The 15,234-nt window shown below is 40.7% G+C and overlaps 3 protein-coding genes across 3 annotated transcripts; all 3 read left to right on the top strand.

Moving 5' to 3' along the window:
- The first annotated feature begins 194 nt into the window (after positions 1–194).
- Positions 195–6,206, top strand: LOC115629660. Its single transcript, XM_030526174.1, has 3 exons — positions 195–471; positions 1,590–1,910; positions 4,559–6,206. The coding sequence occupies exons 1-3, from the start codon at positions 388–390 to the stop codon at positions 6,182–6,184; spliced, it is 2,031 nt and encodes a 676-aa protein (XP_030382034.1). The 5' UTR covers positions 195–387; the 3' UTR covers positions 6,185–6,206.
- A 3,129-nt stretch (positions 6,207–9,335) lies between these two features.
- On the top strand, positions 9,336–11,428 carry LOC115629688 (malonate--CoA ligase ACSF3, mitochondrial). The gene is made up of 3 exons (XM_030526208.1): positions 9,336–9,471; positions 9,538–9,727; positions 9,790–11,428. The coding sequence occupies exons 1-3, from the start codon at positions 9,391–9,393 to the stop codon at positions 11,370–11,372; spliced, it is 1,854 nt and encodes a 617-aa protein (XP_030382068.1). The 5' UTR covers positions 9,336–9,390; the 3' UTR covers positions 11,373–11,428.
- Positions 11,429–13,144: 1,716 nt separating this feature from the next.
- LOC115629690 (sulfotransferase 1C4) lies at positions 13,145–14,972 on the top strand. Its single transcript, XM_030526210.1, has 5 exons — positions 13,145–13,238; positions 13,300–13,534; positions 13,872–14,076; positions 14,295–14,421; positions 14,478–14,972. The coding sequence occupies exons 1-5, from the start codon at positions 13,154–13,156 to the stop codon at positions 14,897–14,899; spliced, it is 1,074 nt and encodes a 357-aa protein (XP_030382070.1). The 5' UTR covers positions 13,145–13,153; the 3' UTR covers positions 14,900–14,972.
- The last annotated feature ends 262 nt before the right edge of the window (positions 14,973–15,234 follow it).

The raw sequence follows: 15,234 nt of genomic DNA, 5'->3' as shown, positions 1-15,234 counted from the left end.
CATTTAGTATAGTGCGTGTGATAAATGAAAAACTTCAAGCTATTGACTTAAGCAGATTAGATCGATAGGCCGCGATCTATCCACCACTCGATAGCCAGAGGCCTTCATCTCTAGAAAATTCGATAGCAGCGCCAACACAGCTCTGGGCGCATAAATAAATAAAGCTGGCTGGCTGCTTGTGGTAATTCTCAACGTTTATTTATTTATATTAAATTACGAATTTTTTTGAAATTGCTGCGAAATGTAAATATGAAGTGGAATCTCGTTGCACATGCGAACAAATTTGAACTGTTTTCAAAATCGTGTGATTCATAAATTCGACGGGATTGTTGTTGGAGCCCATCAAAGAGCAAGAGCATTTGATATTGACGACGACGGCTCAACAGAATGGATGTTGAAATACCTGTTTTGGCTGGATATCTTAATGTTCCAACACAAACTGGATTTTCGCTAAATCGCATCTCGAAAAAGGTAAGTGCGCTGCCTTTTGCGCCTTGCAAGCGCAAGCAAGGCAAGGCAGGGCAGCCAATCCCCCACAAATACAATGTGCGCATAATAATGAAAACAAATTATTCAAAAAACTACAAATTTCTTGAGAAATTGTACGTTTGCCTGCGCCTATTTGCGCATTAAACCAGGACTTGTTGTGCTTGTAGCAAGCATGTGGTGTGGCGGGGGCGCCTCTGAAATTCAAATATACATACATATATACATATGTATGTATGTACATATGTAAGGATGTATGTATGTGTATTTGCATGTGCATGAAATACTTGTTGCATACAAATGAAGCATAAGGTACATATGTATGTATGTCTGTATGTTCGTACATACATAGTATATGCCGAACATATTTTCGGTTTGCGTGTGCGCGCCTGTGTGGTAACCAATACAAACAAATAAAACACACATACGCACAGGCATGCGCATATAGGCGACATACCTACATACATACATACATATAACCGCCCGTACCCATTCCCAAGTATCTTTCTACACACATGTTGAATGTGCGATTTTATCCGTGCATGTTTTGGTGGGGCTGTGTGTGTTTATGTACTCATGTCCATATCACAGGAAATGCTTGAGCAATGTCTGTACATACTACATATATACATACATATATGTATGTATGAATAAAAACAAACAAACAAATCTACATACGGACATACATACATACGTACATGAACATATGTATGCAAAACTTCTATTGTATTTATGGCTCTTCCAGTCTCGCAAAAAAAGCAAATAAACACAAAAATACTAAAATAATTTCAAGTTATGTAAGTCCAACTTGAAACTTCATTAACACAGCACTAAAGCGCTTGATGATTGGGTCTTTGGCCATAAATAAAATAGCAATACACATGAAATGAGTTTTTCAATCACACTCACACATAATATTTGCTTGCTCGACTCTTTCCGACCCTCTACATTTTCATGAATGTGAAAAGGATTGGCTTGCCATTTGCTAATTTGCTGACACACATTGTTTGGAAATGTGATCTGCATTTGCAATGTTTATTTTCTTTAGGGCTTTCGCAAATAATGCAAAATAATAATAATACTAACAACTAATTATATTGCAGAAAGCAGCCAGCCGATATTGTCTCCTATTCAAGGCCAGTCGTCATGGCATTGCACGCCTTGAAATTTGTGAGAACAAAGATGATAAGAATCCGAAAATATTCACACTCGAGAATTGTGTGAAAATAACACAGGAGCAGACGCCATCAAATCTAATACAGATTGTTAAACGCAATGGCACTCTAACTCTAAACACAACGACTGATGAGGAGCTCAAGGATTGGGTGACGGCTCTGCAAACAGTGGCCTTTTGCGATAATACCGTCGTCCATGCCTCACATGGTGCCATCGAGGAGGATAACGATCTGTATTGTAGCTCATTTGTAAGTAATATAGTTTTCTACAATTATATACAAAACGATATATTTTAGTATACATATATTAATATATAGGGAGAGAAGGAGGAAAGAACTGTGAACAAACAACAAGTAACCAACACAGTATAATTTTTAAGCTGCATATCACATTTCTATGGTGTATAACGGTTCCGGCCTATTCGTATTTGTGGTACTAATTTCGTTAAGATTCCTGGACTTTGTCATACAACACACAATACTCTCAGAATCGTAGGGAACTAGAGTGCGCCAATGTTGTGGTTCATCTTGCAACATATGCAAATAGTTTAGGAACATCCCATAGGTTAGAAATAATATTTTTTTGCAGCCAAGACTATGATGGTAGGAACATTTACGATCGTAAATCCATTTCCGTGCGCAATCACTCTGTGCCATTCGTCCCTGGTACTTCCCCGACCAATTCATGCTGCAATCAAACAAATACTGAATATATATATTTATATATGGATATGCAACTTCTCACGAATCGTCTAGGCCTTTGAGAAACATGCTAGAAATCCCCTCAATGGTTATCAGTTCCTCTAGATGACTGCAATCGCGCCGCTTACGAAATGTCAATAGAAACATAAATGGCAGCAGTTCAAAACGGACACATTGCATAACCTCCACTGCCAAAGGTTTGCGCTTGTCCCAATCGTGTGCCAACCACATCATCACAGCCATAAAAACCTGAAAAATGCAAAGAACGTCGTCCAAAGTTGCCTGCCAGAGGGAGAAAAATAAATACCCTGCAGCCAAAGGGAATAGAATTCTAATCATGTCTAAATGGTGTATGCTTTTCTTGTCAATTATGAGTTTCTATAGTGCTTACAATTTGAAAGCATAGAAAACTCTTATTGGCTACATTTTTCTATAGATCGTAATATTGATTCTTGATCAGCAGAACGAATACTTTTCCTATACTTTTCGTTCCTATGCCTAATTTAGAAATCATCCGCTTTGTTATATCTTTTTTAAATAGGAAACATTCTATTCTAACGGCTTAGCTCGTTGTGGGTGCAGGGTTATCTATCCATTATCAATATCATACCTCCATTTCACTGTTTACCGCAATTGTGCCGCGATAGAGAAGGTTTTTTAGGGACTTGATTGGCAGGTGCGCAAACTCCAGGCTGGCCACATATGTCAGAAAGATGCAATTGATGCGCCCAAATAGTGTGTCCTCCATATTAAATGAGATTTTATTGCCGGCCTCGTATAGCAAGAGGGCTCTATCCTCCTCTTTGGCATTCACATCGAGCAACATCCAGGACTGCGTGACAAGTTCATCGATGCGCAAAAACATTGCGGCTCGAAAGATATCCATGAACATGGCATATGAAAGATCCTCACACGGGTCCAGGGCCCAACGATAGATGGCGACAAAGGCGCGTGCCGACACCTTCGAGGAGGGCAAGTTTAGGACATGGGATTGTTTTAAGCTTCTAATAAATTTCGAGATAATCCGCAACACCATTGTGTGGCAGAAATACTGCTTGCCATCGACCATCACAATCAACGTGGGTCGAATATTGTGCAGATACATGTTCAGCAGTAGGTGCATTAGAGTGCGTCGCTCCGGCACTGGATGGCTCTTCCAGTGTTGTGTTCTTGGCGTAAATTGCGATAGAGGCGCTACCGCTGGCTTCTCCGGTATATGTACCTCAACTGCGCTGGAACACTGCAGAAGCGCATCAAATGCTTCCAATGTATATTTTGGTTTCTTGGACTCTCTTTGGCTTTGGAACCCAAAACCGATCAATAAATAACCATCATTAATTTTACACATCTCAACTCACCTTTTTATACATCTGTCCATTCTGTTTACCTCAAATTACAAGTTGTACGTGAAATTTCGAATGTGATTTTTTGACAGAAAAGCCTCTGAACATTACAACAGCAGCCACACATAATTGAACCCTCGGAATACGCTTTCAAAGCTTGAAATTAACGGTATAATATGGCTCTCAATTTTTTCACCCAAATTTGTGATCTCTATTCTGAACTAACTGAAGTATAAAAATATTTGTTTAATTTTTTCAAAATAAAACATCATAATCCATAACCTAACTAATCAAGACTTCGACATATGTAATCAAAACTTTACAATACGCTACAGAAGAGCTATAAGCCGATGAGCATTAAAGTAGAAGAAATAGTGTAGTACAGTATCTTTGAGAAAGGGAAGGATTTCAGTGAAGTTAGCAGGACGAGAAAACAATAATCTATGCATTGTTAAATTATCCCAAATTTAAAATAGAGAAAACAGATGAAAACATTTCTTATTTAAAGAGAAGAGATGTTAAATCTTTAATCTTCAATGTAAAAGAGAGAAAACAGAGCAAACTTGTTCCGAAAACTATTCTTATTTAAAGAGAAGTTAGATCTTTAATCGTCAATCCTATAGGACCAGCATATTCTTGATTTTCTTTCCAGTTTGTATTATATTAGTTAAATCTTTAATCTTCAATCCGATACGCGCAGCATATTCATAATTATCTTTCCCGCTTGCACTGAATAAGTAAACTAGATTATCTACTTATCTTATCACTAAGAAGCTCTAATTGGAGTCTTTTCGAAGAATTCACCTTAATTATGCGCATTTACAAACTGATTTCTTTTTTTTTTAATTACAGGATGGTCTGTTTATCATTACGCTCATACCCTCAGAGGCCTCCATACGATGCAACATCGAGCCGCGCACATATATGCTGCAAATGACGCCCACAGAGCTGCAGCTGAAATCGGAAGACCTGAATGTGACTATCGCCATGTGGCCATATCGCTTCATACGAAAGTATGGGTATCGCGATGGAAAATTCACCTTCGAGGCGGGACGGAAATGCACGACAGGCGAGGGTGTCTTCACGTTGGATCACAGCAATCCGCAGGAGGTGTTTCGCTGCATGTCCGCCAAAATGAAGTCCATGAAGAAACTGATCAGTGGCGACAGCTTGAGCAGCATTGAGTGTGGCGAGAACCATTTCAGTGCTGCTGCCTGCATGGAACCGGGCTCTCGTAGTCCACTGCCACCGTCGCCATCGAATCAGCATGGCGGCGAATTCGAAATCAATTCCACACAAAGCTGCATTTCGTTGCGAGGTTTTATATCCTCCAACGATTCGCTAAATAACTTTGCGGGCAATGCCAGTGGCGTTGGCGGTAATGCCAGCAGTGTTTCGGTGCCGCCACCACTGCCGCCCCAATTGAAACACATTCCGAACAAACCGCCACGCAAGTTGCCTGCTCCGCTGGACAAGCTGAGCGTTGGAAGCGCGAGCAGCCCAGCTGGCCAAATCCTTTGTGATAAATTCAAGAACATTGTGAAATACGAACCCGTTGCCATAACCACATCGTCGCCATCGGATGCGAACAATAAGAATAGCGGCTCGGCTGTGATGCTTCAACCGCCATCACCAGAGATGACGTCCCGCTCGTCATCATCAAACACCAACCACGCAGCCCATCCAGCCAATCCCCCCGATCTGCCATTACGCAACGAAAGTGCCAAAACAATGCTCGAACGCGATTACGAATGCATCGAGAATATAACCGATGCGTGGAAGACGCGCGGCGTCGGCGATGTCAAGCATTGCGAACGCATTCCACAAATTCTATGCGAGAATGAGTTTGTCCGCCAGCGTTCCCAATCGCAGCGCGACAAACGCAAGGAGGTGCCGACTCCCCCCACCAACACAACACCCAAAATCATAGACATTGACATTGGTGAGGGCAGTGTGGGTGTCGGTGTTGGTGTCGGTGTGGTCAGTGTGGGGGCAGCGGCAACAGCTGCTGATTCCACATACGATCGCCTCGACTTTTTCTCACCCAACAATAAAACTTCCAGCGGCTACAAGACCATTGTTAATGTTACACCGCCCAATAATCGCTTGCGCTGCAGTCCACCGCCTCCGAATGAATACGAACTGATCGCTAGTCCCGACACCGAAAGCTTTCGCAAGGCTGATGACAGCCATTTGGGCTACGGTGTACTCCGAAAATCCATCTCCTCCAACACCACCACCACCACCGCCAGCAGCAGCAGCAGCAGCAACAACAACAATAATAATGTGACTGCAACCATCGGAATCTCAAGCAACAACAACAATGCGACCGAATCCATGTTTCCCACCAGAACGATGGTCAGCAACTGTACCACGCCCACAACGCCCACATCGAACAAGAGCAACGACCATTCCCTGGATCATCGCAGCTATAATGGCCTCAATTATACCATCGTTAGCAAGCCCAAGAGAGTGTAAGATTCGTGAAGGTCGGTCTGGAGAGTACTGAAAGGGTGGGGTGGGGTGTGACGGGGCGGTTCGGTTCGGTGCGGAGCAAGGTTAGTGGGGAAAGTAATCTCTTGTAAAGCACACATTTCGAATATAAGTGAAACACTTTTTTTTATAACTATTATTATAATAGATATTTTTTTTATTGTTTTCCGAAAGAAGAGAGAAGAAAGAGATGGCAATCTTATTGTTGAAAGAGCAAGTGACAATTGGATTTCAAAGGCATGCGGAATGAAATACGAAAGGAAACTAAATTGTAGCTTTAAGGCCAGTTCTCTTAATGTCTGATTAAAGTGTTTTTTAGTTAGGGGAAAGAAAAACCGCCATTTAATGGTTGAAATTGTATCGCAAATAACAAAGAAGAATTCCTTGTTTCATAATTTTTCAAACGCTTAAAATCGAAATCTCTGAATAAGCCCAATATCGTTTATCACAATTTAAACCGGATATTGTGAGCGGAACAAAATGTGAAAAAAGTAGCGCCAGTTTGTCATTCTAATGTAAAGGCCAGCTAAGGTAGACGAAATGTTGGGCGATGGAGCTGCAAAAATTATACAATTATAGGAAACAAAGATCATCTACACATTTCTTCTATCTAACGATCTCTTTAGACCAATTTTCTCAGGAGTTGTTTTTTATTTCACTTGAGATTTGTTTGGAAGATTTTAAAGATTTTTAACGCTATTTCTTCTTTATATAAAAGATTTTATGGGATCGACACTTTTTCATTAATCCCAAATTCTTTTTTGAATGAAAGATGATGGCATGGCCTAAGAAGATGATGGATTACAAACACCAGTAAAGCCCATAGAAAAAAAGAGTTATACGATGGTTGATGGCTTAGGGAAGATGATGGAAAATCAAGCAAAAGTCACAATTTTTTTTTTTATCAATTTTTTTGATTTTGTAGACTAAAAAGAATAGTAGGAAGCTTTAAAGTCGAGAGCTATTTCAGAATTTCTGTAGAGAGTTTTAAAATGTTAATCGAGCGAAAACCTGTTTGCCGTTTCGTTATGAATGATAATCTTTGATTGATACGACTCGATATCAAAATTCCATTTATATTATGAACAAATGTATATTGCAATTCAGTACTTAAATAGTCTAATTTTTAAGTGAATTTTCACTAACATATGTATGCCATAGGATTTGCTCGTATTTCAGGCCGCATTGCCAAATTATTTTTGTTAACCAGAGCCCTCGATAGTAACTGGTAAAAGTATTTGGTGGAGAGAGGTTTCAGTTTTTAAACAATTTGTGCAAAATTTTAAATGCTGCTCAATTCATTGACTATTATGTGTCTGCCATATAACTATTATTTTCATAATTATACGATTTATTTGTAATCGACAAATGTTATTGCTCAGATAATGTTGCATTTGCTCTTAATTGACAGATAAGTGCTTTTTTTTTTGTATAATTCAAATTTGTTAAATTCATAATCTGTGATTCTACTGTTAATAATGATGAGGGTCGTGTTTAGTTGCATATGTATGTGTGTGCATATATATGGATGTGTGTATGAGTGTGTGTGCGTGGAAGCACACACGCCGAATTAAACTCAAAGTTGTAAACACAGAGATGACTTTTCTCACATAAGAGTTGGCCAAAAAAAAAAAAAAAAAAAAACGAAAGAAAACAGAACAAAAATGTCCTTAAAAAATGTTGTGTACATACTTGTAGTAACAATCTGCAGCGACTATATTACTTATATCTACACACGACTGTAGGTGTTAATGTTTGCATTCTAGTTGGGTCGGCTGATCACTGCGTTGTTTTCCATTCCATTCCAGACGATATCGATTTCGATTCTTGGTAGCTTACCAAATTGTGGCAAACACTACTTTAGTTTTAGTTACATTTTAATTGTACATGTTTTTTTCTTCGAACTCGATTTATGTCAATAAAGAAACACACAACAACAAAAAAACAAAAAAAAAAAAAACAAAAAATAAAAATAAAATATAAAAAATACAAAATGAAATATCTGTTTTTAAATGTTGATGAATTTATTGGAACAGATTACAAATCTCTTATTGCAGCTCTGGCTTGTGTTAATATTTGTTTCAAAACTGATTTGCAGCTTTCATTGTTAATAAATGTTCAAGGTTCGTTTGTTGAAAGCCAATTCTTGTTTTTATACCCTGTACCCGTAGGGTAAAAAGGGTATCTTAGGTTTGTGCAAAGTATGTAAGTATGTAACAGAAGGAAGCATCTCCGACCCCATTAAGTATATACATATATTCTGAATCAGCACGACAAGAGTAATCGATCTAGACATGCTTGTCCGTCTGTCTGGATGAACGCCTAGATTTCGGAAACGGCTGAGCGTACATAAACCAAACTTGGTATGCAGACGTTCCTAGTCCCTAGTCTATACGAATTTATTTTACTTTTTTGACAGCTCTTTAAGTTGTTCCTCTATTCTGCAGTTTTTTCAATTATGTATGTATGTGGAAAGATCTTTCTCTTCTTACTAGAGAAACTAAAACGAAGTATCTTTCTATTTTAAACCTGGTCATTGGAACTACATAGTGCGGACGGGACTGAACCAACTCTAATTCTTTCCCAAGAAACACCCAGCTAAACTACAAAGCTGAAAAGTATTTGGTTGACGGCAATAACTTAAAGACTTTATAGTCGTGTCGATATAGTTTTAATATTCTAACATATTCTTCACAGAAGTTTCAAGTCTCTGGATTATAAATATTCAATTTTAAGAAAACTAACTACAAGTTTTAGTTGTAATTATATATAGTTTTCTATTTTTAATATAAGCGTAGAATCTGTGCATTCAGATGAGCGCCTTAACAATTCATGTTTACAAATATAAAATAGCCTAACCTACTTTGAAAGTAAAGTTAGCATCGCTCGAAACTTTGCTGATAATTTCATTTGTTTGGTTGACGTTCGAGTACAGGGCAGGGTAGTCGAGTTCTTTCGAAAGTAACGCCCTTTCTAAAGGTATAATACAATAATACCAAAAGTTATCAGAAAGTTATCAATTGAAGTCAAACACTATTGCGCATAGCAGGCTCTGCGATTGATATCTCGTGTCGTTAACGATACTAATTTCTATTTAATTTTATTGCGAAACAGAAAACAAGATTTAAAATTAACAAAAAAAAAAGTAATTTTACTGTGAGACTAAATAATAGAGAGGAAGACTCTGCAAAATGCTGGTTGTGCGACGCTTTCGAAGACTAAAGCCGTTGAAATCTTTGGTGCGCTTTTGTGCTACCGAGCTGATACATAAGGTAAGAACTATGACCGATTTAGAACGGTTCAGAACGGTTCTTCCACTCCCTCCCTCATCCCCGCAGGACACCTTTATAGAGAAGCTGCGCAAGAGTTATGTGGAGGATGAGAAGAGCAATTTGGTGGTGCCAACCTTTAAGAAGGCAATGCTCTTCCCAGACGAAATAGCCATTAAGGATGTTGTTGGGGAGTTCACGTATTTCCAACTCTATGTAACTGCCAAGAAGCTTTCGATACAAATTTCCAATATTTGCGGTAATTAATGACAAACTCGTATGTTCTGATCATTTATTTTTATTGTGGATCACACATTTCAGGCAGCGCCTCACAATCGAACGTTGTCTTTCTGAGTCCCAACAACGCCATGTGGCTGATTATCCAGTGGGGTATATGGATATCGGGACAGGTGGCCGTACCTGTAGATCAGAACGGACCTCATGACCAGCTACGTCGTCAGGCCGAGAATTGTAAGACTAAACTGATAATAGGAACACCCGAGTGCGAGGTTACCGTTCAGGAGCTGGCCCAAGTCCTAGAGACGGCCATTATAATAGTGGATCATGATTTTGTGCCAACATTGGAGAGCGTCTCCTCGACCACGGTGTATGCCAAGCAGCTGGTGGGCACCAAAGGCACAGTCTTAACCGAAAGCACCCTACCCAATGAGTTCTATGCCAAGTCCTCGGCCATGCTGCTCTACACCCCGGACTGCTCCAACAATCAAAAGGCTGTGGTCCTTACCCATCGGAATGTTGATGCCCAGCAACGTTCCCTCATTGCCAGCTGGCGTCTGCGTGCCGGCGACTGCCTCTTCCCCCTCATCTCCATTAATCGCATGCAGGCCGCCTTCGGGGCACTCCTTAGCATTGGCGGTAATCTGATATTGCAGCAGAATTTCGATAGCCACACGGCCTGGAGCGCCTTGTTGGGCATCAATAGTCCCTGTAAGCAGCGAGTGTCCCTGTTTATGGCCATGCCCATCATCTATAAGCAACTGATAGCCGAATATGATAAGATGTTTGCGCAGGATCAGCGCATGGTGGAGTATATTATGAATCATTGCAAGACTAAGATCCGCCTTATGGGTACCGCCTTTGCTCTGCTGCCGGATCCGGTCTTTCATCGCTGGCGTGAGATCACAGGGCAGAATATTTACGAGTTTTATGGCATGCTAGAGACGGGTCTGGTGCTGGGACACCCCATCAAGGAGCATTGCGAGACCGATCCACCATCCACCGCCACCGCAGCAACGGCAGCTCCGGCGCCAGCTCCGGCAGCCTCGGCACCCGTGCCAGCTGTCGAGTATCGTCCGGGCAGCTTGGGCTTACCTTTGCCGGGCGTATCGGTGCGTCTGATGGACAACAGTGGTAAGACTCTGATAAAACGCCAGAGCTTGCTGAACGATCTGAAGAGCGACGGCACAGCCGCTTCACCTTCACCGAAAGAGCCGCCGACCTGTGAGGAGGAGAATCCGTTGCCATCACAGCTCGTTAATGCGGCCATTGGGGAGCTACAAATAGCGGGCGATGGCGTTTCCTCAAACTATCTCAATCAGAGTGATAATACCGAAAAATTGGCAGACGGATTCTTTAAGACTAACGATATCTGTGCCTATCAAAACGGTGGCTTCCAGTTTCTGAGCAAATCGAACGATGTATTCACCGTTGGAGGCTACAAAATTTACGGTTCGGAAATTAAAAAGGTTCTCATCACACATCCCAGCATTAAGGATGTGGCCGTCCTGGGTATACCAAATAAACTATGGGGTCATCGTCTGGGCGTCATTTGCATTGTCTCCCCAGATGCGAATCTCGATCTGGATAGCATTAAGAGCTATTGCTATCGCCAATTGCCAGTGCATAAGCGACCGACTGTTTTCAAGACAATTGTATCCAAATAGTAGGACTCTAACCACACCAACCCATACCCTCCCCCAACCCCCCACCCCTCCCAAATGAATACTTTTAAATTTTTGTGTTATTTTTAAAAGATTTTATGAATATACTTGTGTAACAACGATTTTTCTACCACACATGATAAATGCAAGCTGTTATGATATTAAGAGATTCTCAGCAGTGCGACCGACCTTGCCCCCCAATTTCCACAATTTTCGAGTGGTTTCCATGTGGTGTGCTTAGGTAATAAAAAAACAAATCAAGACAGAGCGCTACAGTCAAGCAAGCCCGACAGTGAAATACTCTGTAGCCAGACAAACTTCTGCCCCTAACAGAAGCAAAAAGAAGAAGGAGAGCCAACTTGTAAAACTTTGAGTAGAAAGGTAGATAATTGTATAGGATTACGAGTGCAGTTTGGTTTATGTAGCGTTTGAAATGTGGACATTATTGATGAAATTCTGTAGCGTGAGAAATCAAAAAAATAAAATAAACTCGAGATGTATAGCGCCTTCTAGGCGTGCACATACCAAGTTTTACTAATGTGCGCTCAGCCGTTTCCAAAATCCAGGCGTTCATACAGACGCACAGACGGACGGACGGACATGTCTCGAACGATTTCTCTCGTCAGGCTGATCAAGAATATATATACTTGATGGGGTCGGAGATGCTTCCTTCTGTATGTTACATAAACTTTGCACAAACCTAATATACCCTATTTACCCTACGAGTACAGGGTATAAAAAGAAGAAGAAGAGCCAACTTGATGCTGTAGTTTGTAGGCAGTGGTGCTGGAGTAAAATTGTTTCGCCAGAATTAATTGATTAGGATGAAATTTGAAAGAAAGGTAGATAATTGTATAGGATTACGTGTGCAGTTTGGTTTATGTAGCGTTTGAAATGGGGACAGTATTGATGAAATTCTGTAGCGTGAGAGGAAGGTGGGGAATCAAAAAAATAAAATAAACTCGAGTTTTATAGAGCCTAGAAGCGTCCACATACCAAGTTTTACTAATGTGCGCTCAGTCGTTTTAAAAATCCAGGCGTTCATACAGACGGACATGTCTCGAACGATTGATCTCTTCATGATGATTAAGAATATACACCTAATTCTGTTTTACACGGTCTTCTTTTACACGATTTTCATATAACACGGTTTGAAAATTAAAAATTGCATATATATTTCTTTAGAGATAAGGAACTACTCCCCTATTTTTGCATATTATCAATGTCTTTGCTTATACGTTTGTTTGTGGAACCAATCTACCGTGTATAAACAGAATTAGGTGTATATATTTTATGGGGTCGAAGAAGGGGGCATCTTCTACCTGTTACATACATTCGCTCAAAACTTGTATACCCTTTTGCCCTACGCGTACAAGGTATAAAAACTAGTGCCAATTAAAATAGCTTAAGCGCTTGTATAACTAGATGGGTATGTAGATGGGTATGTACACATGTATAAGTACATAGTAGTATGTCTATCGTCATTACATTTCGGCTTAGCCAAGCACTTACAGCGCTGGAAGCCGCCAAATCCAAGCCTAAAAGCCAGCGTTAATGAAAATGCTTATGCTGCATCGACTAGTGGCGGGGTGGCGGGGTGGCGGAGTGGCGGGAGGGTCGGAGTGTCGAAGTGTCGGTTACCGGCCGCTTTCACCTGCATCGAAAGTGTGGCATTTATTACTTATGTGGAGTGAGGTAAACAGTTGGGAGGTCTAGTCAGTCCGAATCAGTTGGTCAGCCGCGAGAAACGTGTAGAGTTGAGATTTCAGTTTTTACTTGTTGCGATGGATCGGCCAAAGTATAAGTTTCCTTATGATATATACGATGTCGTTGGGGCTACCAATGCGGAGCTTTTGCAATATTTTCACGGTTTGTTTGACCCAAAAAAAGAAAGAAGAAGACATACTATATATTCTCATTTCGATTTCAGGTGAACGCGATGGTTTTGTGCAGGTTGGACCTGAACGTTACTTTTTTCCCGGCAAATATAGAGCTGAGGCGGAAAATTATTACAACTTTGAGGCGAGGCCCGACGATATCTGGATAGTTACCGTGCCACGTTCGGGCACTACTTGGACTCAGGAGCTCATCTGGCTTGTGGCCAACGATTTGAACTTCGAGCAGGCCAAGCATCGTCCGTTAACCGAACGTTTTCCATTTTTCGAGTAAGCGCTAACTGTAGGGAACTAAAGGAAGACTATTTGTAGAGGGTAGAACAATTCAAGCTGCTGATATTTATACCCTGTACCCGGTATATTAGGTTTGTGCAAAGTATGTAACAGGCAGAAGGACCGACCCCATAAAGTGAAGCATGACGAGAGAATTCTAATAAGACATGTCCGTCCGTCTGTCCCGGATTTCGGAATGGACCCGCTCCCTCATTAACCAAACTTTCTAGTCCCTAGCCAACACAAGTATATTTTATTTTTTTGATTAATGAAAATGTTGGGGTGCAGACTGTCTTTAATCTTTTATTAAAAATTGTTTAATATTTCCTTGCAGATTTCCACTGTTCATGCATGCTGCTGTCAAGGCTGAGCTTTTGGCAGAAAACAAACAGTCCACATTTGCTCAGGAATTTATTGAGCAAATCTCTAGACCCGGTTACCAGACCCTAGCCGAGCTGCCACACAATCAGCGTCGTTTCATCAAAACCCATTTCCCGTTCTCACTGTTGCCACCAAGTGTAATGGAAAATAAGTGCAAGGTTCGAACTGGAAACAGACCTCAATTCCGTTTCCGTTTCCGCATTCGAAATTGTTGAATTCTTCAAATGTCGAAGAACTAAAAACTAACTTGTTTTTCAAAATGAAATGGTTTTTAGAAATGTCCTCAATCGAATTCCGAAACGGCTGCAGGCCTGGTGGAGATAATTATTTCGACAGGGAAGTGTGCCTATAAGCTATATTTTCACCCGATTTGCAGATCATTTACGTCGCACGCAATCCCAAGGATGTGGCTGTCTCGTATTATCATCTCAATCGTCTGTTTCGCACGCAGGGCTATGTGGGGGATTTTGAGCGCTATTGGCGTTACTTTCAGCATGGCCTAAGTAACTATTTGGAAATAATAATTTATAGCGCCAGACTAAGCTTATTTGCATTACAGATCCCTGGCTGCCCTATTATAGTCACATACGGGAGGCGGACGAGCACAGGAAACTGTCCAATGTCCTCTTCCTTAACTACGAGGACATGCTGCTGAACCTGTCGGGTGCTGTAAATGGAATCGCAAACTTTCTCAATTGCGAGCTCAGTGCAGCGGGTCTGGAACAGCTTTTGGATCATCTGAGCATAGAAAACTTTCGCGAAAATAAGTCCGTCAATATGCACGAAATGGCCGCCGTTGGGATCCTCAAGAAGGGCGAGGCCGGTTTTGTGCGCAGCGGTGGTGGCAGTGGCAACAAGGATCACAAGGACATCCCCGACAGGCAGAACGGCGATCAGAAGGAGTTCATTAAAGACCCCAAGCTACTAGCCAGTGCCAATGAATGGGTTCGACAAAACTCAACATTTATTAAAACCATATAGACATGCGAAATCAAATACTAATTACTTCAGTTATAGAGAAATCCAAAATATCTGAATAAACAATTTTAAGCGATATGTACGAGGTCCTCAAAAATTTCATTAAGCAACTTGGAGATCAGAACAAATGGAGTGAAATGGAGAAATCCCAAGTAGGCTATCACCGATTTTTCATTTCAAATATCATTTTTCTTTTAAGCTTTATTCCTTAATAAAATAAAGACTAATACCGTCTCTTTTTAAAGTGGTTTGTATTTTTTTTCTGGTTTTTTATTCAAAATTTCAAATGTCTTTTTGAAACAGGCAAGACTAAAAAAGTTTTAAAAAAGCCTTATAAG

Source organism: Scaptodrosophila lebanonensis, unplaced genomic scaffold (genome assembly GCF_003285725.1).
Source record: "Scaptodrosophila lebanonensis strain 11010-0011.00,11010-0021.00 unplaced genomic scaffold, SlebRS2 tig00000161-arrow-arrow-pilon, whole genome shotgun sequence".
Lineage (NCBI taxonomy): Eukaryota > Metazoa > Arthropoda > Insecta > Diptera > Drosophilidae > Scaptodrosophila > Scaptodrosophila lebanonensis.
This window is presented reverse-complemented; position numbering and strand designations above follow the sequence as displayed.

What these genes read in the sequence shown, in the direction of transcription:
- LOC115629690 (XM_030526210.1), top strand. Translation starts at nt 13,154, where the DNA reads ATGGATCGGCCAAAGTATAAGTTTCCTTATGATATATACGATGTCGTT. An exon ending in GCTTTTGCAATATTTTCACG is followed by an intron (nt 13,239 to 13,299) that starts GTTTGTTTGACC and finishes TTTCGATTTCAG; the next exon opens with GTGAACGCGATGGTTTTGTG. An exon ending in TAATGGAAAATAAGTGCAAG is followed by an intron (nt 14,077 to 14,294) that starts GTTCGAACTGGA and finishes CCCGATTTGCAG; the next exon opens with ATCATTTACGTCGCACGCAA.
- LOC115629688 (XM_030526208.1), top strand. Translation starts at nt 9,391, where the DNA reads ATGCTGGTTGTGCGACGCTTTCGAAGACTAAAGCCGTTGAAATCTTTG. An exon ending in CTACCGAGCTGATACATAAG is followed by an intron (nt 9,472 to 9,537) that starts GTAAGAACTATG and finishes TCATCCCCGCAG; the next exon opens with GACACCTTTATAGAGAAGCT. An exon ending in ACAAATTTCCAATATTTGCG is followed by an intron (nt 9,728 to 9,789) that starts GTAATTAATGAC and finishes CACACATTTCAG; the next exon opens with GCAGCGCCTCACAATCGAAC.
- LOC115629660 (XM_030526174.1), top strand. Translation starts at nt 388, where the DNA reads ATGGATGTTGAAATACCTGTTTTGGCTGGATATCTTAATGTTCCAACA. An exon ending in TAAATCGCATCTCGAAAAAG is followed by an intron (nt 472 to 1,589) that starts GTAAGTGCGCTG and finishes ATTATATTGCAG; the next exon opens with AAAGCAGCCAGCCGATATTG. An exon ending in ATCTGTATTGTAGCTCATTT is followed by an intron (nt 1,911 to 4,558) that starts GTAAGTAATATA and finishes TTTTAATTACAG; the next exon opens with GATGGTCTGTTTATCATTAC.